The 25,321-nt window shown below is 41.1% G+C and overlaps 1 protein-coding gene across 1 annotated transcript; it reads left to right on the forward strand.

Moving 5' to 3' along the window:
• The first annotated feature begins 72 nt into the window (after positions 1 to 72).
• card14 (caspase recruitment domain family, member 14) lies at positions 73 to 23,654 on the forward strand. The gene is given in 25 exon segments (XM_037763869.1): positions 73 to 975; positions 1,386 to 1,523; positions 1,614 to 1,787; positions 1,790 to 1,938; positions 4,660 to 4,806; positions 4,808 to 4,819; positions 4,988 to 5,107; positions 6,631 to 6,749; positions 6,898 to 6,901; positions 10,504 to 10,659; positions 10,749 to 10,886; positions 12,301 to 12,401; positions 12,998 to 13,053; positions 13,258 to 13,315; positions 14,863 to 14,996; positions 14,999 to 15,078; positions 15,157 to 15,283; positions 17,995 to 18,235; positions 18,342 to 18,405; positions 18,496 to 18,616; positions 18,758 to 18,849; positions 18,851 to 18,923; positions 20,216 to 20,334; positions 21,055 to 21,170; positions 22,639 to 23,654. Coding segments are annotated over 25 exon segments (2,961 nt in total). The 5' UTR covers positions 73 to 761; the 3' UTR covers positions 22,847 to 23,654.
• The last annotated feature ends 1,667 nt before the right edge of the window (positions 23,655 to 25,321 follow it).

Below are 25,321 nucleotides of genomic sequence, written 5' to 3' on the forward strand. Positions count from 1 at the left end.
CTGACAACCCATGCCAGCTACGCCCCCTAACCTTATTTCCTTCTACGGAGGACTTTGCACTTCATAGCTCAGTGTTCCTGTCAGCGGTGGGGTATGTGTGTTTGCTTTACTGTGATTAGGAATTATTAAGGCGAACTCGCATGTGGTCTACCGTTTCTGTGTCAGTGAGAGGCTTTGTTCATTTACGCCATATGCTGTGGCTTGAGTCCGTTCAACAAACAAACCTGGCTCACTCATTGATAAAACGAGGCAGAGGTTTATGATGTGATTAGATATTGAATTAGCTGCAGAAAGCAAACACACGTTAGAAAGCCACTGAGTGTATGAATGGAAGAGACGTACTGTATGTGTGGCTCACTTGACTAATGTTTTTTTAGTGAGTATCTGAGATGTGATTGTGTGTAAGAGCCTGTGTTTCAGCTCTGTTTGCACCTCTGTGTGTTTGTGCCGACATTCATCGGGTCGGCCCCTTGCTGCGCTGCATCACAGAGGTCTTGTCTTACAGGTTTTCCTACACGCCCACACATAAAACACACACACATGCTTTGACACAAACACCCACAGGGCGTGGAAAGCCTGGCTCTTTTAATAATGCTTTTCTGCTGCTTCCAGTAAGACTGCTGTTCTGTGTGCTCCCAGTAATGAAAAGTATTTGTGATAAGTGTCCTTGCAGCTTGTGTTCCCTCCGTCTGCTGTAGCCGTGCCTATCGTCACAGCGGCAGGCAACCATCTCTCTCTTGAACACACGTAACGCACTCAGGATGGCAGGGGAGTGTGTTCCTGAGGGTCCAGACCTGGGAGAGATGGGCGAGGAGGAACTGTGGGAACTGATTAACGACAACCGCCACCGGATCTCCTTGGGGGTGCGTCCGTGCATCTTGATCCCGTACCTGAGGCAGGCCAGGGTGCTCACCGAGATGGACGAGGACGAGATCGTCTCCTGCCACAACCTCACCAACCGCAGCATGAGAACCAGTGAGATTTCTAACTTGTTGGATTTGAAACACAGTTAAAAGCCTGTCCGTGGTGTTATGGAGGACGTAGTCTGCCTCAGTTTGTTCAGTTTGTTCAGTAGAGGACGAGTGGATTGTGCTTTGTCTTCTTTTACTGCACCTGATTTGTTAACACTGACTGTTGAGTGTATTGCCAAGAGACAGAGGACATTTCAGCCACACTTCAGTGCTAAGAACAAATATTTAGTAGTAAAACCAACATGTTATCCTGCCTGAAAGAGTTTAAGTGTATTGGCCTGCTTATTACTTATTTATTTTATTTTATTTTTGATTGTGATTATTGTAGAGAAATATTGTCAGCCTGCTAACAAGAAATGTATAGAGGAAACATGAAGTCAATGACAACATTACATTACCCTCTACCATTTCCAGGCTATATGCTGGATCTGCTGAGCACCCAGGGGAGGAATGGTGCTGTGGCATTGCTGGAGAGCCTGATGATCCACTACCCCACCCTGTACACACAAGTCACAGGACGCAAACCCAGCACGGAGCCTTCCAGATTCAGTGGTCAGTGGCTTTAAGTGTTCATTTTTTAAGGAAATATTTGTCTCTTTGTTTCTCTTGCTTTATGTCTGACTTGCATTGCTCTCCTCGCAGGCCTGATAAAGTACTCCGAGCTGACAGAGTATCTGGTCCGAGCAGTAACGGGGATGCAGAAGGAGCTCCAGGAGGCGCGTTGCGAGGCTAGCAAAAAAAGTGCACGCTGCGCCTCCCTGGAGTTGGAGATCAGGCAGATAATGGAGCTGGAGGAGAAGTCAACATGCCTTCAGTCTGAAATGAACGCATGCGGAGGCTCATGTGCTCTTTGCAACATGATGTCACCAAGCTGAAGGACGAGAAGTGTGACTTGTACATGCGCTACACGGCAGCCATCGAGGAGAAATCAGCTGTGAACAAGCACCTCCATGACCTCAACCTGCAGGTCAGTTTCTCACCTTAAAAAGCTCAGAAATACATAGAAGGAGTTTCTCCTCCCTGAAACACAAAGCTGTGATCTCAGGGGAATGTCCTCAACATGTCAGGGTCAAAGAACTGAAATGTGAGCATTGGAGCTTGATGTAAATTTAGAAGCTTATGCCATGTATGCCTCGGTAGCCTCTGTGAACATGTTGTGGAAACAGTTGTATTGTGTCTTTTGGGTCTCTGGAGGAGCTTTGCCTGAGAAAGTCATTTTGGCTTGAGCTTAGAGACGGCAGATCTTTAGCAGAAGGCCTAGCGTTACAGTACAAACTGAGGTTGTGGAGTTTGAACAATTTTTACCTGTCAGAAATGAACTTTTTGACTCACCGGCCAAGGGGACAGATAGATGAAAAAAATCCACTGGCCAAGCATATTTTTTACAGGTCAAAATAATAAATTGTCTTTTTCTGTCACATATGCACTTTGTTTCAGTACATTTCATTACCTTAACAAGGTATTATGTTGAATACAAAATAAGAGAACTTCAATTCAATAATTTATTTGCATGTTTTTTTTTTTATTTTGATGTTAAAATGCAGCTAAGTTCAATTTAATTATATTTTCTATGTGTAAAAAGTAACCGTTGTCGTGAGGTCAGAGGCTGGCGGTATGTGCTATGAGTGTGTTTATGTTGTCAAAGTGACTTAATAACAACTGTGTGCTACACAAAACCTCATTTATCATCGCTGTTCCTTGTAACGTTAGCAGGGTATTTTTCTCTCAACTGGTCCCAAAATTCATTTTCATCCTCCCTGATCCTACTTTTTTCAGCCCCAGGACAACGGGACGTCCTTAAAGCTCGAGCCCTTAGAGGAGTTGTAGCATTTATTCACCGATAAATAGCCTAAACTGTACACACACTGCACCGCTACGTTCACAGCTGTAACGTTGTCACTTCATACTCTCCCTCTCTCTCTCACTCGTTGTCTGTGAGTCAAACTCCAACACAGAGAACAGAGGACAGAAGCAGCGTAAATGACACCAAAACGCAGTAGAGACTCTCAGTGTAACCAAGCTTATTCTTTTTCATTATATGACTATTTTGGTATGTTTGCCCGCCAGTGTGGTGGATAGCCTTTCGAGATTTACTTGCCAAACGGTATATCTACTCGCATTTGGCGCTTGTCGGGTGTTAATTTTGGACCCTGCCTGTCACGGAGGGTCTCACAATAGATGCTATTGAGTTGCATTATGGGAAGTGTGCAGGATCCAGGATCTCTCAGCCTGTGCTACATCTATTTTGACTGTTATTCTAATCATGTGGCTCAGTATGCAGTGATGAGTGCCGTAACCCCAGAGGTGATACTGAACGTGGAAGCTGATGTTTTGTGTCAGTCATGGTTGTAACATTTTGGATCTATCGGCTCCAACCCCCCCGCGACCCTGAATGGGATAAGCGGTTATGGATAATGGATGGATGAATTAGACTGAAAGACTGAATGGGCACCCTATAAAGTCTTGTATGGTTGGTTTTGAACTAAGGTCCAATCATATTTAAGGGGTAATAGGGTGGCACCTGGGGTGGCCAATCACATTTCAGGGGTGGCCCCAAATGTGAGGATTTGCTGCTCTTCTCTTTTACTAGTGCAGTGCCCGTCCTGGAACGGGCCGATTGCTTGGCCCCCAGACGTTCTGCTTGCAGCATTTGTCAAGAACCGCGGTATGGCTGCTTGTACCCGCCATATGTGAATTTGATTGGATGAGCAGTTATTGAGATATACGAAGACAGTCATACATACATACACAGACAGACAGAGAATACCTCCTTTATAGTTAGATGATGCTGCTAAAGTGCAACCTATTGGCCAAATAGCACCAAATTTGTCATGGTCACTCAGACAGCATAAATACACACGTCCACCAAATGTGGTCTCATTAGCGCAAAAAAAAGCGGATTCAGGAGATATGCCATTTTTTTGTAATATAAGCCCTGCCTGCAGCATTTTAGCTAACTTTGAGGGCCGGCTATAGCAAAACTGTTTGGAACATCAAAAATCCCAAAAAGTAACTTTTTTACGGCTTGGTCCAGAGATGTTCTGTACCAAATTTGGTGATGATTGCTCAAATGTGTAGACAAAAAATCAGATATGGACACAATTCAAAATGGTGGAAAATCAGTCCAGGGTAGATTCATCTGGACCTACAGAATCCCAGGAAAACAATTCCTTTTGTTTTTGTTTCTGAGAGTTACTTTTCCTTAAGTTACAGGCCAAAATGTAAAGTTCATTGTTATAGCGCCACCATCTGGTCAAATCGCACCACATTCAACACTTCACTCCCTTGGATCTCCAGCAATACACCCGCCAAGAGTGACGTCAATCGGATGAGCGCTTCTCGAGATATGTGAAGGACATACAGACAAACAGATAGGTAGAGAGAGATTCCTGGCTTTATAGTTAGATATAATTGTGAATGGAATACCTTTGGGGTCTGTGGGACTGTCAGTGAGATAATACACATCATTTTAGGCCGTCATTTTGGGTTCTGGTAGCAGACATTTTTATAGACTAAAATGTATTTATTACTGTTTGGTTGTGTAATGAACAACGAACTGCATAAAACTATGATGTATTGGCAAAAAAAGAGAGAGAAAGAGATACTAACCAATTCATTAAAGAATTGGATAGTGGAAAATAATCCTAGTTGCAGCCCCATTAGCATTGTTGTTCTTGTGTGCTGGCAGATGTATCAGCTGCAGACTGAGTTGCAGAAAGCACAACTGGAGAACGAGTTCCAGAAGCAGCACTCGCTCAGGTGTGCCTCTCCTGCTGCGACGCCGCAACTGCAAGAAGAAGTCAGGAGTCTGCGCTGCCAGCTGGTGAAGGCGGAAAAAACTGGACCCGGTGAGAATAATCACTTCACTATTCTGTTATTCACTGATTCATTTGGATTTCAATACTATAGTAACAGCTTTCACACGTAATCTCTAGACAGTGAAAGAGTCCATAGCCACTTGTGTCTTCATGTTCACATCTCATCTGCTGTCACTGACACTGTTGTGTCTCTGCCAGGCTCGTCAGGACATCCTGGCCCAGGACCTGGCTGAGGCCATAGACAGCCAGGTGGAGCTTGCAGAGCAGCTCAGGTGTTACAGAGAGGAGAACGAACAGCTGCTCAGAGAGAAGAAAGGGGTGTGTGTGTGTGTATTTCTGTGTCATCATGGATCATGGAATGTCATGCAAATTCAGCCAAATATCTACTGTATGATGAGCAGTGTCATTTGATTATTCCACTGCTACACAGTACCATGACGTGCAAAAGTATGTCAATCCATGCTCTGACCCCATGACACACGTTGAGTGACATCCCCTCATTTGCATTATGAGGCAAAAATGCATAAAGAAATGTAAAAAGAACTGTATAAAGAAAAGAATACAGAAATAAACTAGAATGGCACTCAGAGAGTGCAGACCTCCACCAACGCATGACTTTAAAAACAGATTACAGCGGGTACCATGGGCTCGCCAGTCTGTGGTCAGCTTATTATTAACACGGTTTGTTTCCGTGTAACGTATCGGCGGATGCCTCCTCATTCAGCAGCCTTGTTATGTCTGTATAACGCACACACATCCACACATGTATCTCTCTGCTCTCAGAAGGAGGCGAGGTCACGCGTCATCAACGCGTCATCAGTTACACTGCGCATGTGTTATACTCTGTGGTCTTAATGTTCTGGCTGATCGGAATCCCGTAAAAACATTCCTGAATCCGGATCATGATCCGGATCGCCACCAAAATCGAATCGATTGTTCATTGTGCCACACCCCACCCTTCCAAAAAATTTCATTAAAATCCATTGCAGACTCTTTGGAGTAATTCTGCTAACGAACAAACAGACAGACAGACAAACCAACAAACCAACAAACCAAGAGACCAACGGCGGTGAAAACATAACCTCTTTCCTAGGCCTTCGGCCTTGGCGGAAGTAATAAGTTTGGGGAAATAAATAAGGTGTGAAGGGAAAATCGTGCATAAATAAATAAAAAATAAAAAATAAACAAATAAATAAATAATACACATATTTAAAGATAAATATAATATAAATAAAAGTAGATGGAAAATAAATAAATAGATAAAACATAAATGCAAAAATAAATATATAAATGTATTTTAAAATGAATAAGAATTAATACATACATAAATAGAAGGGGATATTAAACAGAAGAGTAAATAAATAAGGAAATTAATACAAAGATAAATAAATAAAGAAGCAAATACAAAAATATCAATTTTGTCAAATTTTTTCATTAATTAATGGTTACATTTATTTTTAATATTATTTTTATTGCATTTAATGAAATATCTATTTATTTATTTATTGAGTCATTTACTTATTTATTCATTTATTTTCAGGTTCTGTCCTCCATACATAAGGCTTTGGCCAGAGAAACTTCTAATTTAAGCTATTTTCTGAGTCTCTGTAATACTTAAAAAACATCTTGTAACATGAAAGCAAACAAACTGTAATAAGTATAAGTGAAGTGATAAGAAACTGTAAAATGTTAATACTATATACTGTATACCACCACTATCTATGTCAGAGAACACAGACGTTCCCGTGTGGCTTAGCAGCGCGTTGACTCGCTCATCCATAATATGTCCCTAAAACACTTGAGGCCACATTAGTGTAATGTGTGGTGCATCTTGTGTTCAGCTCCTGGATCAGAACGAGTGCCTGAGCCTCCAGGTGCAACAGCTGACCCTGGACTGTAACACGCACCAGCAGAAGAGCACTGTGATCCACAACCAGATGAAAGAGCTGCAGCAGAGAGAGCCCAAGTAAGGAACAGATAACAATCTCAAACCTTCTGGAAAATATCATTCACTTTTCCGAGCAGTATTTTCTGTTTTTATGGCTCGCTTGGAAACTGATCTTCCATCACATCATGTTGTTTGTTTTTCCTGTAGAAATGTCAAGCAGTCAGGTGTCAGCAGGGCTGTTGGGGGGAGTATCCCAATATCAGCCAGCTCACTTACTGTCTGTAACTCCCTGTTGTGTGCGTGGGCGTGTAGTTATTTATGTCTCTTTGACATGGGACATTTATTAGGCTCTCCTTTACTGGAAACACATCTTTTTTGTACACAACTTACATAAGCATAGTGTTTTCTGCTGCATTACACCTGTCGATGATACGCAGTAATGGCTCATCTTAAAACGGTTCTTACTCGTCTTCTCAACATCACTGAGGCTCGTCCTCCGAGAGGAATGAAATGAATAATCTACCCACACACACACACTGACAACTGTCAGGTGGTCACGTAGCTATCAGCTGCTCCACTGGAGCTGTGCAGTAACCAACACATGTTTCTGCGGTACCTAGACCAGGGGGAGACATTGATGACATTCTTCTCAGAGGCTTTTTACATTTATACACTTCAGTGAGGGAATTCCGTTTCTTTCTAGTGAGTCAGATCATTTGGCTCAGCTCACCAAGAAGAGCCGGCTCTTTCGGCTCCCAAACGGCTCTTCGTTTTACAACTTCTGCCTTTTATAGTCCAGACAAATTTAGCGCAGTTTTGAGCTTTGATTAGTATGTGTGCACATATATCACTTAAATTATGCAATATAATTATACTAAACCTTATAATTTCCTGAATACCATAATTTTACATGCTTCTCGTTTCCGACTGTCACTCATCTAGTCTGCTATTCGCGCACCGCATTCCTCTCTGTCTTTCTCTCCTCCTCTCCCTCCTGCTCTGTACCTGTACTGCACCCCCGCCCCTCCCTCCCCCTCCCTGCTTGATGGTATGATCCTTGTCTGTCATCACCTGATTGGTTGCACAGACGTCATTAACACAATATTCAGTCACAGTCAGTGTATGGAGTGCCCGTGGCGCAGAGAAGATCATCCTATCATTCTGCCTTGAATTAATTAAAAAGAAAATATCTCTCGGACGGGAGCCGGCTCTTTGAGCACACACACAACACATCACTAACACACTTGTTACTCTGTCACCGAAAGGTCTTAATACACGTTTCGATTTGTAGCCTTTCTTGTGATTGATTTCACATTTTTTCCATTAGAAATATTTTTGTATAACATTTTTTTCTACGTATACAAAAACGCTTTAATAATATTTTCTCATATATTGTTTTTTCTCTTTTAAAATTGTAACTTTACTTGTTGGGGTGTGACATAGATGTCCTCCTCCTAATTAAATATGTTCAGAAAGCTCTAGCATTGATGACCAGGTGCAGGTGCTGATTACTGCCTCTACAAGAAATGCCTGTTTTTCTCTTTCACACCTGCCCGAGGAGGTTCTTGTAGATCGAAACGTTGCCATGAAAAGAGAAAAAGAGAAATAAACTTCTAGCCTAATTCGGCTCCAAATAAAAAGTTATATAGACCTAGCAGACCTCCTTTGTACCAGTTAAGTATTTTTTGTCTTGCTCTGGAGTATTTTTGCCTGGACGTGCACACACTTGGTTTCTCTTCAGTAACCAACAACACAAGAAGGTGACAATTGTTGACAGCTCCGGGGTGTAATTAGTGGATCATACTTGCTGTAAGATTGTGTCACACAGGATCTGCATGTGACTGTGGGGTGGAATACCTTGTGTTTCATGCTTCTCGCTCTTCATTTAAAAAAAAATAATAATAATAATTCTGAAAATTACAGTTCTTAACTGGAAAATCCTCCTAAATTTTAAAACAAGGCAACCAACACTTGAAATCCCCCATGTTGTATTCTATTCATCATGTTGTATTAAAGAATTAAGATACTGTATATGGGATACAGAGTTAAGATCAAGATAGTAGCTTTTAACACACCACTACCACTTTTTCCTTACAAGATATACTATGCAGCAATTTTGCCTCAAATTGCATCATTACATTTTGGATGTCACGTATGAGGTTTTCTATCATGCATTATAAACAGTGAAAGGCATGCATGGTTGCTGCTCCAAGTTTCTATCATGTATTGTTCCTGAGTTTGTTGTGTTCACAAGAATGTGTCAAAAGATAGAAGCCACAGACGCCACATTGACAACATCCTGCATACCACAGGCATGTCAGGCCTGTCTAGTTTTCTTCTGTGTTTCGCGAGGCTGTGTTTTGTGTTAGAGTGAGTGCTCTGTCTCATGAAAAACTCACTTTTCCAGTGCTTGTGCACATACACTTGGGTATCTGGAGTGCCTACCAACCCACAAACTGTGAAATAAGACGACGTAGTCAATTTTTTAGTGGGCTGCATATAGCGCCCACAGCTTGAGAACTACCTTTGCAAAGGTGGACCATATTTTTCTTCCAAACCAATCAGAGCAGACTGGGCTTTTTCGGGAGGGGTCTTAAAGAGACAGGCGCTTAAATGGAGCGTTTCCGACAGAGGGTGAATACAGGTATATTCAGGACAGACAGGATGAGAAAAAAGTTTTTTTTTTTTTTTTTTTTTTTTACATTAAAGCGTGTAAACGTGTTCTATTAGAAACCCAAAATACAAGTATGAACCTGAAAATGTGCATAATATGTCTCCTTTTAAAGGTCCCATATCATGCTAATTTTCAGGTTCATATTTGTATTTTGTGTTTCTACTAGAACATGTTTACATGCTGTAATGTTAAAAAAACAACTTTATTTTCCTCATACTGTCAGCTTGAATATGCTTGTATTCACCCTCTGTCTTAAACGCTCCGTTTTAGTGCATTTTGACGGAATTGCAATGGAATTGCTTTGCTAGGCAACAGCTTGGGTCCATGTGTACTTCCTGTCAGCTGATGACATTCACATACACTGCAACCAGAAATAAACTGGGACACATTTAGAATGTTTACGTTTTAAATCTGCGTTAAAGGGTCTAAATAGTGTATATTTGTGACATCACAAATGGACAGTAATCCTGACAGCTTGTTTCAAACGCAGAGTTTCTGAATACAGGCTGTGTGTATTCCCTGTGGATTGAGCGTTTCGATACTTTCACAGTATTTATATAGGACTGAAGCCTGCTTTATAATAAAAAAAAACATGAATATCTCACTTTTTTATAATATGGGACCTTTAATACTTCTTCATTTACTTTGGGGACAGAGCATTCTCCAGGGCAGCTCCCAAGCTCTGGAACTCACTCCCCAATCTCATCAGAGACTCCGATTCCCTCACCATATTCCAGTCCCGCCTCAAAACACATCTTTTCTCATCTGCTTACCCATAGCCCCCTCCCTCCCCCTACCCATCAATCCGTGTGTAAGTATGTGATTGTGCCTGTGTATGTCGCTTTTTGTCGTTCGTCTCCTGTCTGTCTCACACCGTTTTCCCCCCCGACTATGTTAAAGGCGTCTTTGAGATCACTAAAAAGCGCTATATAAATCTAATATATATATATATGTATATATATATATTTAACAATCCCTTACTGAGACATGTGCATAACCATGTTTTTAGTTACAGGTGGTTATCATGACGTTGTGATTTGGCTTAAACTCGGATTGTGTTTACCTGCGTGAATGAGAAGCAAGACATGTGCTCAGTCCTTTCTGTGTAAAATGAATATGTAAAGTAAATATGAGCGATTCCCGTGCTTCTAGGCGTACCTGTCACGAGACGAGGCCCAGGCCATGATCGCCCGGACCCTGGCTGAGAAGGACACCCTGAGGTGTCAGCTGGTGGAGCTCCAAGAGCAGGTCTTCAGTCTGCAGGCCAAGCGCAGCCCCAGAGAACAACAACAACGGCGGAGTTGTGATGTAATTTGTCACACAAGCACATATTAGCATACACATGAATACAACACATACAGAAATAATCATGTTAATCTCTGTGTTTTTTGTTAAAGGAGACGGGGGTGGACTGGGGGAGCCCGAGTTCCAGCTTTGAAGAATCCCCACTACCCCCACCCAGAATGCCCACTAGACGTAGACTTTGCCGCATGGATGCAGTCAATCCCATGTCAAATAGTTCCTGTAATTTAGAGGTGAGTGTGTGTTCGTATGAGATCAGTCACAATTATGTAATTAGGGCTGGGTATTATAATTCTTTTTTGGACAAGTATCAAGTATTTTATTTTCTAATTTCTTAAAGTTCTTGTACAGCTGCTTGTGTTAAAGTGGCAGTCCTGGTTGATTTGGCGACACCTTGTTTACTGGTAGTAACATGAAACGTGGTTTAATACTACAAGTCCCAGAATACTGGGGGCAGCAAAATAATCTATTGTTGTTTTTTATAACGAAGACGGGCAATAATTGGCCTTTTTCCATCATTCTGTGAACAACTGTGAGCCTGATGCATCTCATTTCTCTGGGCCAGAGAGCTCCATGTTTCCACCCTTGTTGCACTGTAATTTATTTTGAGTCAATCCCACAAATACCATTGTTACTACTATATGCTTACCAAATGTGTGTGGTAATCCATGGCCTAAAATAGTCCCCCAACAAATACACTATTTAATCCTTTTTGAGTAACAATTGCGACAGTGCCCAGCTGTTTTATGAAATTAATAATTAGGCTTTTTCAAACTATACATTTTTGACCCAGTTTTATGTCTCCGCGCCGGCAACAGCCGTGGCCAGAGGCTTTATGTTTTTGGGTTGTTCGTCCGTCTGTATGTCCGTACTTTCGTGAATGCGATATCTCAGGAACGCCTTGAGGGAATTTCTTCAAATTTGGCAAAAATGTCCACCCTGACTCAGAGATGACCTGATTAGATTTTAGTGGGCAAAGGTCAAGGTCACTCTGACCTTACGTCCATCCCACTGTCGTGACAGCGATATCTCAGGAACACCTGGAGGGAATTGTATTACATCTGGCACAGATATCCACTTGGACTTTGAGGATGAACTGATAGTCAAAGGTCACTGTGTACTCATAAAGCACGTTTTTATTTGTAGATTATTTGATAGTAGGTTGGAAACTATTGAGTGCTGGCATTGGTCTGTTTGTGGGATTTGTTGACAATAAGGACCAGTGTGTAAAAATTACAGGGATCTATTGGCAGAAATGGAATATAATATTAACTAGAATGGCACTCGGGAGCGCAGACCTCCGCCAAGGTGCCTGACTTTAAAAACAGATCACAGCTCCCGGCTGGCAGTACCGTGAGGTGGTCGGCTTATTATTAACACGGTGTGTTTCCGTGTAATGTATTTTAATATATTAAGAAGTTGGACATATTTTGCATATATATATAGAGTATAGGCTCCCGCATTTTTTAATTTTTTTTTTCAAATAATAGCCAGGCCTAGATTTTATATCTGTCTCTAACAGTCAGTATATTTTTTTGGACTGATCATTTTACCTGATTTAAAAAAAACAACTTGATTATTGTACTTTTTTCTACAGTAAATAATTAATAATTATGTGTCCATGTGTATCTGTATGTATGTGTCCAGTGTGAAGATGCTGTGATAAATAGTGTCCGATCCCGAAACGCAGAGCCCCCCAGTCCAGAGTCTCTCCGCAGAAGGGAGGAAGCTCTTTATGCAGACAGCAGGTGTGTGTGTGTGTTTTTATGTTCATCCACAGTATGTGTCACTGTGAGTTCATGCTCCATTAGATTAATAGTTCCAACTGACCAAGGCTGTTGGCAGGACACCCACCAGGAAGGACAACTTGAAGGTGTCATTGACCCCTGCATTCCTTTCTGTTAATATGACGGCATCCAGCTTCAGGTGGATTATCGATTTACAGAAATGAGAGGGGCTTAACTAGGATCTAATGTTACCAAGAGTCAATTACAGATAGCATGAAAGCTGCAAGCAGACGGTGTTGGGAGTGCTGTGAGAGCACACTGGGGATAGACGTTTTTGTACAGACTGACATTCCTCATTTCTTGTATTTCTACTCAAGAAAACTTTTGTATTCTCATGTTCAAAGTGCTGACAGAAGATTCATCTTTATCATTATGAGACTAAAATTATTCACTTATCCACCACCAAACCAGTCTGCGGGTTGTACAATGGCAGTAAGCTCAGGATAGAGTACATAACTCAGCATTATCTGTACACGTTTGTATGTGCAACAGAGTGACAGACAGAGAGAAATCTGATAGAGGTGTTCATGTTGCTGTTGTCTTCTTTTCTCTTGCAGCTCGAAAACAGTGGAGACTGAATCTCTCTTGGACGACTTTGTTTTTATCCCCAGTGGTATGTATAGAAAACTGTCTTTGTTTAAGTGTGTGTGTGTTTGTGTGGAGGGGTTGGTGGGTTGGGGTTTGGCAGGACTTTCATTAGCTGTTGTTTAATGATGAACCCATGCCAGCGCTGTAAAGTGACACATTAACTCACACGCATTATTTCCGGGGAAACAACGCAATTGCCAAATCATTGAACAGCCTCTCTTTTGTTTAGAGGGGAGCGACAAGCAGACGCCCAGGCTTTCCTCTTCTAATGGCTCCAGCACTGATGGGTGAGACGATAAATAAGGAGTTTCATATTACTAAGCATTTATGTGTGTAACATCTGGTGGAATCTAGCGGTGAGATTGCAGATCGCAACCTCTCCCGTGTGCCAGCCGTGGCCGATGTGAAAATGTGAATAGAGCTGTTGTAAGAGTAACGTAGGTCAGAGGAGAATAGAAGTGTGTAGAGTGTGTGTATATGTGGGACGTGAGTCGTGAAGCAAGAGAGAGAGAGCGGCGGCAGCGAATGTGTGTGAGGAAACAAGAGAGCTATGGTGGAGCAGAAGACAGAGTTAGTTTAGCTTTGAGAATATCAAGTGAATGTACAGTGGAAGTTGCACTTGGACTCCGGTCCAAGCAGGAAAGGTTTGTCCGTTCTGTGCTACTGTGGCAGCCGGCTCCGTGGAGAGGACCCGCTCCCTATGTAGATATAAACGGCTCGTTCTAACCATTCTTATTATCATGTGATTATGAAAAACATACTTATTAATACTATATTCCATTTCTGCCTATAGATCCCCCTAAATGTTACACACTGGACCTTTAAGGTAGTAGTAAATTTAACAGAGGGTAATAAAGGTATTGGAGATTAATAATCAATAACCAGTAAATTAAACACAACATACCCAGCTTTAGCCCATGAACTTGCTTAGATTTAATAGTCAATTATGATATGAAATATACTTTAAGAGCTCATCTAGTGCATATAGCTGAAAGTGAGGAAGTGACTTTTTCCATGTTTTCTAGTCTAACCCAGCACACTGGGTTTGAAACATAGCCTGTATATAAGAAGTGGACGTAGTCTCCGTGAAGTCATCCCTTGGTTTGTGGACTGCCATACGCAGAACGTACGTGCTAACTGGCCGTCGGCTGTCGTCTTTGCGATGTGTTCAAATGCAACTTGTTGGCCAAGACAAAGGCGACTAGAAGCGACGCAACAGACGGCCTTCATCACCACTAGTTCTTTGATGTCTGCTTGGTGTGTCTGGGTCTTAAATGGGACCATAATTTACTAAATGAACATCATGCTGTATTGATTAAGACTTGAAACTATCGATTGAGACCACAAACTCATGTTTACAATGTTTACTGAGGTAATAAATCAAGAGAGAAGTAGGCTCATTTTCTCATAGACTTCTATACAATCAGACTTCTTTTAGCAACCAGAGGAGTCGCCCCCTGCTGGCTGTTAGAAAGAATGCAAGTTTAAGGCACTTCAGCGTTGGCTTCACTTCTCAGACCCGGAGGCTACGTCCACTTCTTTTATACTGTCTATGGTTTGAAATGAAATGACTGAGGTTCAAGTGCTGACTCTCACATTTTGCACCAATTTAGCTTCATTTCAAATCCGATGTGCTAAAGTACTGAGCCACTAACTCCTAAAATGTATCACTGTCCTACAACTTACAGACCATACTGGGTATAGCTGTTTATACTGTATAGTCTGAAAGGATTTTCTCTGTTCTCAGTGAGACATTTTTCTGTTCCATAAAAGGAAATGTGATCCTTACAATAATCAAAATGTTTGATTTCCTCCTCCCCTCATTACTCACCAGCATGTCCAGAACCTCAGTCCCTCCCTTCCTGATGCGATCTCGTCAGAAAGCAATTCGCGTCAACGGCCGTGTTCTCAGCATCTCCCTCCAGGGGGAGGCGCTGCTCGGACAGCTGGTAGTGCTGGGGGGCAATAAGACGGAGTGTTTGTGCACCAGGTGACAGAAGGGACCGCTGCCCATACTGTCGGCATCAGCCCCGGGGCACAGATAGTGGAGGTGGGTTTAATGGCGTTTCTGAACTCTAATCATTCTTCCTACTGTGAAGGTGTTTCTCATAATGCTGTTGTTCTGCAGGTGAAGTACGAGCAGAACCAGAAGGCTCTGAGGATGGTGCTGGAAGATTCCACTCTAGAGGAAGCTATGTGGGCTCTTGGCCAGGTCACAGGGCTCTGTCACCTCTCCCTCCGGCCCAGGCAAGATGGTATGTCCCACAGCATGTACATAAAACACTTTTGAGCCTCTTGTAACCAAGCTGGTAGGTCTCATCATAAATCATAAATACATTTTACTGAAAATGTTGCATCCCACTCTAAAACATATCTCCATTCTTGAGTTCCAAAATAATTCATATCAGACATTTCCCATGACTTTACACGACCCAAGACTTTCTTCATCTTCTCAACAAATGCCACTCTATTTTCTATAAGCAGAATTAACTTAATGCCTAACTCCGGTACAGTGGCATTGGGATCATTTGTGTTCATACTGTAATTCCAGGATCATGAAATTAAATAACATACTAATGGAAAAAAACAGCAACAAAGGAATGCATTACTACAGTTTTTTATTTTCAGAAAGAAAACAATCTTTTGCACACAAAACATATGTAAACACACACACACACACACACACGCACACACACGCATGCAAGAGCAAAGACATAAGGCAGGACTGTTTGTAACAAATCACAGTGACTGGGATTAGCTAGAAATTAAAGTTTATGGCTTCAGCTGTTATGAGGCCTCCAGGAAGCAGATTGTTTCTCTTGAGAGTAAAGGGATGGCCGGCTGTCACATGAGGAAACTGAGAATGTACCTGTGCCTTGACTGAAATAGCAACAGGATATATTGTTGATTAACCCGCTGTATTTATGAGGGTGTCTTTGTTTTGCATCACTCAAAGAATTCAACATTCTTCGAAGACTAGTTATTGAGACAAAGTAATTTGATAGCTTCATAAAACAGTTTTTGAAGTATCCAAGGGCATCACATAAGACACAGCACAGAACAGTGTCAAAAGCACAAAACCTTGTGCCTCACTGGGGACATTTTTGTCTTTTTAAGGTCAAATTTGTTTATCATTTAGACTGTGTTAAAGGTGCTGTTGATAACATCCAGCCACTTAATGTCACATTCTCCCTCCCCCGTTCCATCGCGTTTACATCACAACAAGTCGTTGCCAGACACTTACGGTCAGTCTCAGCCATGTATCCCTTTTTTCCACATTAACTGACGACCCGGAGATACCAAGCGATACCAACGTCATTTTAGTATTGGCTCACAAGCCTTGTTAGCAGTGGAAACCAAACGTCAGATATCTTCCAGAGATACACAAAACATTCATTTTGGACCTGCCAAAATTTAAAAAAAAAAATTAATTCACAATCATGATATTTTTTTCAGGAAAAGCCATACTTCTATTCGGCGTCTTTCTAAAGGCTCTGTAGATGTATTCTTTTTTATTTTTTTTATTTTTGCTTTATAAAAACGTTAACAATAAGACCTTTAATGCATATGGCATACATTTTGGCAAGGGTGTGAGTTCTTATTTTTAATTTTTAAGTTCAACCTCAGCTTCTAAAATAAGTCTATAATAAACTGTGTAGCGAAAATACAGACACTCAGATCCTTAATGAAACAAATGTCCCCATTGAAATCCATTAAAACCAAAATTTCTGATCCCACGGCCATTACAGCCTAAAACCATTAATTCTATTATATCGGGTCTTCAATCTAGAGCCCTGGATTCAACATTGTAGTTTTAATATTTTCCACCAGATTGAGCCATTTTCTCCGGTGGCAAATGCATATTATTTTCCTGGTTTCTACAAAGGAACATATAAAAGAAGGAAGGGTCATTAGGTCACTGAACTCACATCGATGCCAAGCAGGTAGTATTCTACATGTATTCGATTGTGATAGAGCATCTTTGTTATCAATAACTAACCAACCATCAAACTGTTAATGACATTTAATAACAATCAGGAAGGCTAACGTTAGCCAGCTCTCTCGACAATGTTTCCTATTAATGTCAGGAGGTGTCGCTAATCGCCAAATTGTATATGCCTCTGTAAATCTGGACCTTTACACCGGTACTTGCAAAATTAGAGTCACGATGACGTAATGACAGTTCCTTGGTTTCCACTAGGGTTATTGCTGCTGTATAGAGTGCTAGTCAGCTCTTTCGGTTCCCTCGTCTGGAAGTCAATGGGTTTTTAGTTAGATGTCTGAAATAAGGTCTGTGGTTAACATAAGCTGAAAAGATTTTAACGTTTTGTTCTACGATATAAAATTCATCAATAAATACCCCACACCTGAATTTTGAAGCTTTTACATGTCCTAAAAAAGGCGGTTGCTAACGAGTGGCTAAAAGAGACTACTAAACGTCATCACGCCGACTCGTCCTCCTTTACAGCCTCGTTGTGTATACTCACACTCATGCCACCGCGGTGTAGTTGGTTTATAGCCTAACGTTAGCTTTTTACTTCTGCCGATTGCATTCACACTTCAAAAATTATAAAAGCTGAACAAAACGTGTAAGTATCATCAATATTTGTTTGCCACAGAGCTGATTTTCTGCAATAATCCAAAAGCCAATGGAACAATCCCATTGGCTTTTTGTTGAGGGAACCAGGGCGATGCTAACTTCCTGGATGGCTTTAGAAATACGTCATCCCTGGAGCACTCTGTTATGGAGCACTGCAGTATTTGATGCAATGCATCAAAATCAATGTTGTTGTTAATCATTGATATATCCCAGACTGTGAGAAAATAGTAGTCACAGCATGGTGACTAGACCGGAAGTCACGGTGGACAGCAAGTGAAGACTTGAGAGATTACATCATATGTAAATAATGCATAAGACACAAACATACAGTGGCTTTAGTTAAAGTCTCTTCCTCTGCCTGTTCAGACTACGAGGCGCTGCTGCAGCAGCTGCAGAGCAGCGAGACGTCATCCGGAGACTCCTTCTACGTACGTGTCAACATGTCTCTCCCTGCTGGCCCCAACGGAACCCTGGCCGTGTCCTGCAACGACATCCTTCACGTAACCAACACGCGACCCGCTGGCACCGAGGACTCGTGGTGCGCCAGCCAAGTTCACCCCTGTCGGCTGCTGGACCTCCAGAGTGGAAACGTACCCAACTATTACAGGTTGGTACACTGATGAGGAATGTACCAACTACCAATTATACTATACTATACTCACCACTCACAGTGCTTTAAACTGGAAATTTGAATGATTTTTCTGATGGCACAGGGCACAGCGACTTCTGATTCATGCAATTGAAGACTTGAGCTTTCAAACAAAGAAGTCTCAAAAGGTAAGAATAATCTAAAGTACTGCCACCCAGTGTTCCCATCCTAAATGTCACAGTGTGCTTACTCCTGGGAATATTCCTCTCTCTCACCAGGTTGGGCGTCTGGTGGCCCAGAATAAGCAGAAGGCAGTGAGGATTGTCGGCACCGTGCGCCAGGGCAGGAACCCACTGTGGGTCAGCGTGGAGGATGAAAAGACCAAGAGTGCAGAACCAGGTACAGGTACAGGTCGCCTGCAGCAGCACAGTCACAGTACAATATCTCGCTTTATTGCTTCTTCAATCTGCTGCTTGATGAATATTTTGAATGATTTTTTTATGGAAACATTTCTCACAGTGTATATTATTTCCCATACAGGTGATACATCTGCACCCAAAAGTTGTCTAACCCTGATGCCCTACAGCCTGGTCACCCCCCACTTCCCACCCGTCTGCAGGCCTGTCCTGCTGCTTGCCCACCATCCTGGGACACATCCTGGACAAGAAGCTGGCAGACTGGCAGGGCTTCCAGCTCTGTGAGGCTGGTAAGAAATACAGTGTTGTTATTATATGCTGAAATGAAACCCTGTGCAATCATATTTCATAATCTGTTTCCGCTGGAGCGTATGCCATTGAAGACACATTTTTAGATACAGAGGAGGGAAGCACTTTGCTGTGCTGACAGATAGCTCTGTTTGACTTGACAGATCACGTTTACCTGTTGCTGCAAACCAGGAAGGAAATAAACTTTGTGAATAAATAGTAATAAAAATGACAGAGGCTATAAAGACAATACATGTTTGCCAGTTTTTCCTGCAATGATAAGGTAAAATGAGTTTGATGATGTCGGATGTAGGAAGATTACAAGGACTAGTGTATTTAAGAGAACAAAAAGACACGACATGCAGTAGAAAATTATAAATGTTTCAGATAATGTACCAAATGAATTAAAGATAATGCCACTACTGAAGATAAAGATGTCATATCTTCATATAGAGTTTGAAATATATTGATGAAAATATTAGGGCTGTCAGAGTTAGCGCGTAACAACGTTTTAACACCACTAATTTCTTTAACGCAACTTGCGATTTTTAGGTTGTAGTGGGCTCAGCTTTAAAGCTAGAGTGAAGATACTGGTATCATATGAAATTAGAAACCTAAAGAATCCATCGGTACCAACCATGTCATACTAGCTTGTTGAAGGAGGTTATATAATGCTCCAAACTTATGCTAAATTTTTGGCGAGGAAAAACTGTCATGGCCATTTTCAAAGGGGTCCCTTGACCTCTGACCTCCAGATATGTGAATGTAAATGGGTTCTATGGGTACCCACGAGTCTCCCCTTTACAGACATGCCCACTTTATGATAATCACATGCAGTTTGGGGCAAGTCATAGTCAAGTCAGCACACTGACACACTGACAGCTGTTGTTGTCTGTTGGGCTGCAGTTTGCCATGTAATGATTGGAGCATATTTTTTATGCTAAATGCAGTATCTGTGAGGGTTTCTGGACAATATCTGTCATTGTTTTGTGTTGTTAATCGATTTCCAATAATAAATATATACATATATTTGCATAAAGCAGCATATATGCCCACTCCCATGTTGATAAGAGTATTAAATACTTGACAAATCTCCCTTTAAGGTTAATTTTGAACAGATAAAAAAAATCACAATTAACTCTGGACAATCATGCGATTAATCACGATTAAATATTTTAATCAACTGACAGCCCTAGAATATATACATAATTCTTTCATGAACGTATATGACTTCACATATACAGTATCATGAGTTCATGTCTCACCTGTCTGGTTCTCCCTCTCTGCTGTACAGAGGTGCTGAGCTCCAGCGAGCATGCAGCCCAGCTGCAGAGGTCCGAGATCCTGGAGGAGTGTGAGCAGGGAAGAAGCTGCTGCTACACCCTGCAGGGTGTCGAGAAAGTCATGAAGAAGGTCAGAACATTCAACACAAAAACTGATCTTATATAAAGATACTTTCATTGGAGGCTGGTAGCTCAAAAAGCAAAGAATGAGACGACTGTAAAGTTAGTTTACATTTAATGAAAATGTGAAAAAATATATCAAAATATTTTTATTCTATGGATAACAGTGTTAGATGGTTGGTTGTTTCACCACCTTAGTCCACACTTCTACACACATCAGATGGGTTGGTTGTAACTCAGTATTCTGCCTGTGTATGTGGGAGACATTAGACTATTGGAGCTCATTTATCCTGAGTGTTTTAGCCCCCTTTCCAACTTAAACAATTTTTTGGAAATGAACGCTGCTGTATCACATTTTAAGATATGATGTAACAATTGATAATGTGAAATGCAGTAGAATTATGACTGAAAAAGTGTCAGATTGAAGTGATCATATAAACTGCTTCACCATACAATTTTTCATTATTTGTTTCATCATCATTGCACTAATCAACTGTTCAAAAATACACCATCTGCCTTTGGCTGCAGATTTGTGGTGCTGTGTGTTCACATCATGAGTATATATATGATATTTGTTTTTCCTTTCATGTAAAGTTATATCATGCTACCACTTTAAAAGTATGTGCTCGTAGAAAACGGTGCAAATTAAAAACAAAGATTTTTATTTTAAACATCTTCTCAGATTATGCATTTAACCCATATTGCATGTATTCTTCTCCTCATCCTACAGGGGATTCACTGTGTGCTGCCGTTGGGGCTGGACTGCGTGCGCCGGCTGCACCGGGCCGAGATCTTCCCTATTATCATCTTCATCGGCCAGTCTGCACGTAGTGCTCGGAAACTGAGGTAAACCCTCCTCCTTCTTCTTCATACACATGCTGACAGAGCTCACCTCGTTGCTCGTGACTCTGATAATCATCATAAGCACGGAGATGGTTACTTGGGGTGAACCTTGATGACCTCACTGATATCTGTCATAGCTTCCATGTTCTAGAGATGGATACATGTTGTTCTTAAATTGACGTTCCTCATAGAAGTCCCAAAATAGTTACTGACATACAGTTAGAGGGAGAGTAAAAATCATACAACAAAAACAGTGCACCCGGTCCGACTGTTATCAGGCCATCAAATAGGCGTTATCAGTTGCCTACAGTAAATGGCGGTTGGCACAACCCCAGTTTGGAGAAACAGACAGGAGTACCAGCACGGGAGCAAAGCAGTGTACTGCTATGGATGGGGGCAACAGCAAAACAGATTTTAGCCACCTAAATAAATCAATATCAATGTACGCTATATTTAGAATATTTTCACCGCTTTACCTCGCCGCCAGACAGCCCTTTCCGACGGGGAACTGAAGCCGTTATATCCATCTATGCTCTCCTCAAAGCCACCAGACTCCGTTGACAAAAACAGTCATTTTTACCTCGCAGAACACGGGAGTTGCTGGTCTACCGCTGCCTTGATTGGTTAGTTTGTGTTATTGTGTGACTTTGGTGTTTTAAAGGTTTTAGGTCGGACTCACCAAAGTCCCACAATGACAAACAAATAACAAACAGCAACTCTCGTGTTCTGCGAGGTAAAATTACTGTTTTTGTCAATGGAGTCTGGTGGCTTTGAAGAGAGCGATATAACAGCTTCAGTTCCCCGTCGGAAAGGGCTGTGACGGTGAGGTAAAGAGGTGAAAATATTCTAAATATGGCTTACACTGAAACTGATATCCATTTTTTTAGGTGGGCCTTTCTTTTGGGTGGCTAAAATATCTGCTTTTGAATGTTCTGTTACATATTGTCATATACTGTAATCTTACGTTTCCCTGAATAATGTTCAACCCCCTCAACAAACAGGCTTAAACTTCTCGTGACCTGCCTTGTGTTGTATTATTAAGCAATAGCATGAGAACAGCAAGACATTCAGTTTTTCCACTGAAGCGAGAAAATAAAGAAAACAAAGTTATGTCGTCCTGTGGCTGCGATATGATCTGAACTATTGATGCAGCTATCACTGGAAAAACTGGTATCTCTGCTATTCTATGGGGATTTCCCCCTGTTGACAGTTCAAACTAGGTCTAGAGCAAAACCTGTTCCCTCTGATTCTGAAGGACTGACATCACAACCTGACGTTCCATGTTGATGTTTTAGAGAAAGGAATAACTTTATTACGTCAAACTCAATTGTAGCTGTAAAGAAATATACTGATATGATGTCACATTGTCTACATTTGGACAGTTATGAACAAAAATCCAACAAAAAATGGATCCAAAAATGATCTTTACCTTATCTTTATTTATTTCGTTCATCCTCTCCAACACTTCCAGGTCCAAGTTGCAGCGCAACAGCCAGTCGGAGGAGCGTCTGTTGGCGTGTTCGAGGAGCGAGGAGACGCTGCTGGACAAGCTGCCGTGTCTGTATCACAGCGTGGCTCCGGACTCGTGGTGTGACCAGGCCTCGCTGCTGACCAGCCTGCGCACCATCATCTGGGAGGAGCAGCAGAAGATCGTCTGGGTGGAGCCGGACCTTCGATAGAACAGAGGATAGAGCTGAAAAATATCTTAGAAAAAATATTCAAATAATAGGAATTTCTCAAGGGGCTTAACATGATGTTGAGAATATATTTAGCTTTACAATAAATTTGTAAACATGAGTATGTATCTATGATACTTATGAGTAAAAGGACTCTCATAAAGTGCTATATACTGTACTTTTAAAGTGTATGAATCATTATTTACTGTGAACATTTTCTGCTTTGTGTCGCCCCCCTTTTTGAGGCGTTTGTTTAAAGCAACCACTGGTGTGAGGTGTCTACTAAAAACATCATTCAAACAAACTGTAATGTCTTGTATGTACTGTATCTCTACAATATGTTGTAGGTCATTTCCCACTATGGGGGATTTTCTGTTAATGCTCTGGATCTGTCAGCTCTTGTGCTTAATCAGAATGCTACAGTCTGTGGTCATTTTGATTTTTTACTTCAATTACTGTAGTAGGAGACAGGATTGTTATTAGCAGGAAAAAAGAAGATGAATTGTCGTGGAGTCTACATCCCGAGAGATCTGTATCCTGTGTGTCGGGTTCATGACCGGGATGTTGCTGCAGTTATTCTTTTAAGGAGATCCTCTCTTTTTCCTTCTCTTCTTCTCCTCTCTGGTGCCGCCCAGCACCCATACACATGATGACTTTTACTGTCAGCTTTTCACAAACTGTTCTTGCCGTCCCTCTGAATTTCTGTAGAAGTTTTGTTGGCAGATTCTGTAATGGTTTGTTTTATTTTATCATTTTGTTTCCAATGTGTATCACTGTACACATTAATAAAAAAATGTAGCAATATTCAATAGTTTATCTTCATTCAAGTGAATTCAACTTCAAATTTCTAGTTTTTATTTTAATTTCAGGTCTTACAGACATGACTTTGTCTGGTTAGACTTAATAATGAAAACAATACTAACCGCGATGAAGGTTAGTATCAAACTTAGTCACTACCACCGTGTACTTTTATCATAATTGATCAAAGTCAATGGCAGCAGCCTCACAAATTGTCTTTTTACTGACTCTGGTTCAGGAGGGATTCCAGCAGCAGCAGTCATTTATATGTCAAATGAAGAAGTGACTCTTGAAACAGAAAATGATTGACTGCAACATAGAACAGTAAACAATTGTTCATTATTCAGAATATAATTATTGTATTAATCTTAATATAATATAATTAAATTCAGTTAACTTAAATCAGTTGGTTTAACATTTCCACAACTCATCAGATACTTTTGAAAAAAATAAAATAATATATATATATATACATATATATATATATATATACGTATATTCAAGTTGTGTTCAGCTAACTTACATTTTTAGGGCAGCAGGAAAACGTGTGTTATGCTCTTAAATTAAACCAGCTGAAAATGTTTTGTGCTTTCAAACTAGAAACTAGAAAATGTGCAGTAAGTTGAAGGCAGTAGAAGTTGATAAGTTCGATAAATCCAAAAGTATAAAGCCTCCAAAAGTGTTTCACTCTGGGTGAATCTGTCAAAGGATTAATAATGGTGTTTTTTTTCTATTCTCAAAATATCTCATGTTGGACCCAGTTTAGACTTTAACAAGGAGAGACAACACTTCATGAGACATCCCGTAATGTCAGGTGCATCACCAAAACAAATATTTGATACTTTCATTATTAACATTAATATAGGGGAGAATCAGGAAAAATCTGACAAAGTACATACAGTATATGTCAATTTAAGGAATAACATACATGTTAGTGCAAATTTGATATGGTGAGTTTGTGTGCTTGTTCTAAAGAGGCATATTAAGCAGGCCTGTAGAAACACACAACATTGTATGAATTAGGTAAATTTAGTGTTTAATTTAGGACAAGATTCTTAACAGGACATGAGAACATGTTTGTGTTGAACAATGTGACACCTGTCATTGTTGGCTGAATAGGAACTCCAAAAAAGGCATGACCCGCCCTACTCTGCCTCTGATTGGCTTACTCTGATTATCTTTACCCTAACCCGGACCAACCCCACTCCTCATGCCTAAACCTAACCAGCCAACCCAGCCCAGTGCCCAACCAACGAAGGCAACGAGTACGAGCGAATCAGAAGCAGAGTAGGGCGGGTCATAATTTAGCCATCTAAAAGAAGATGGCCCCCAGCCTCCAATAACCTCAGTAAACAGACCTACAGGCCTAGTACAGGCCTAGAGCTAGTTCTGTACCTCCACAATCTTTCATCTTCATCATTTAACTGCTTCTTTTACTGAAAAAAGTCAAGTCTTCATATATTTTCCATTGAAACATATTTTCTGAAAATGTCCCAGGTGGAACCAGTTTTTGGTGCCTTCAAATGGGGTCATGTTTACCATGTTTATGAGATGAGTCCATATGAACGCCCCCCTCTTGTGGTATTCACGACCTCCGAAGTAGAACGTTTCTGAAAGCTCCGAGTTCACGAGTTGTGACGAGTTTGTTGATGTTGTCAGAAATGGCAGCGCCCGTGGAAA

This window comes from Sebastes umbrosus, chromosome 3 (genome assembly GCF_015220745.1).
Source record: "Sebastes umbrosus isolate fSebUmb1 chromosome 3, fSebUmb1.pri, whole genome shotgun sequence".
In the NCBI taxonomy this organism is placed as follows: domain Eukaryota; kingdom Metazoa; phylum Chordata; class Actinopteri; order Perciformes; family Sebastidae; genus Sebastes; species Sebastes umbrosus.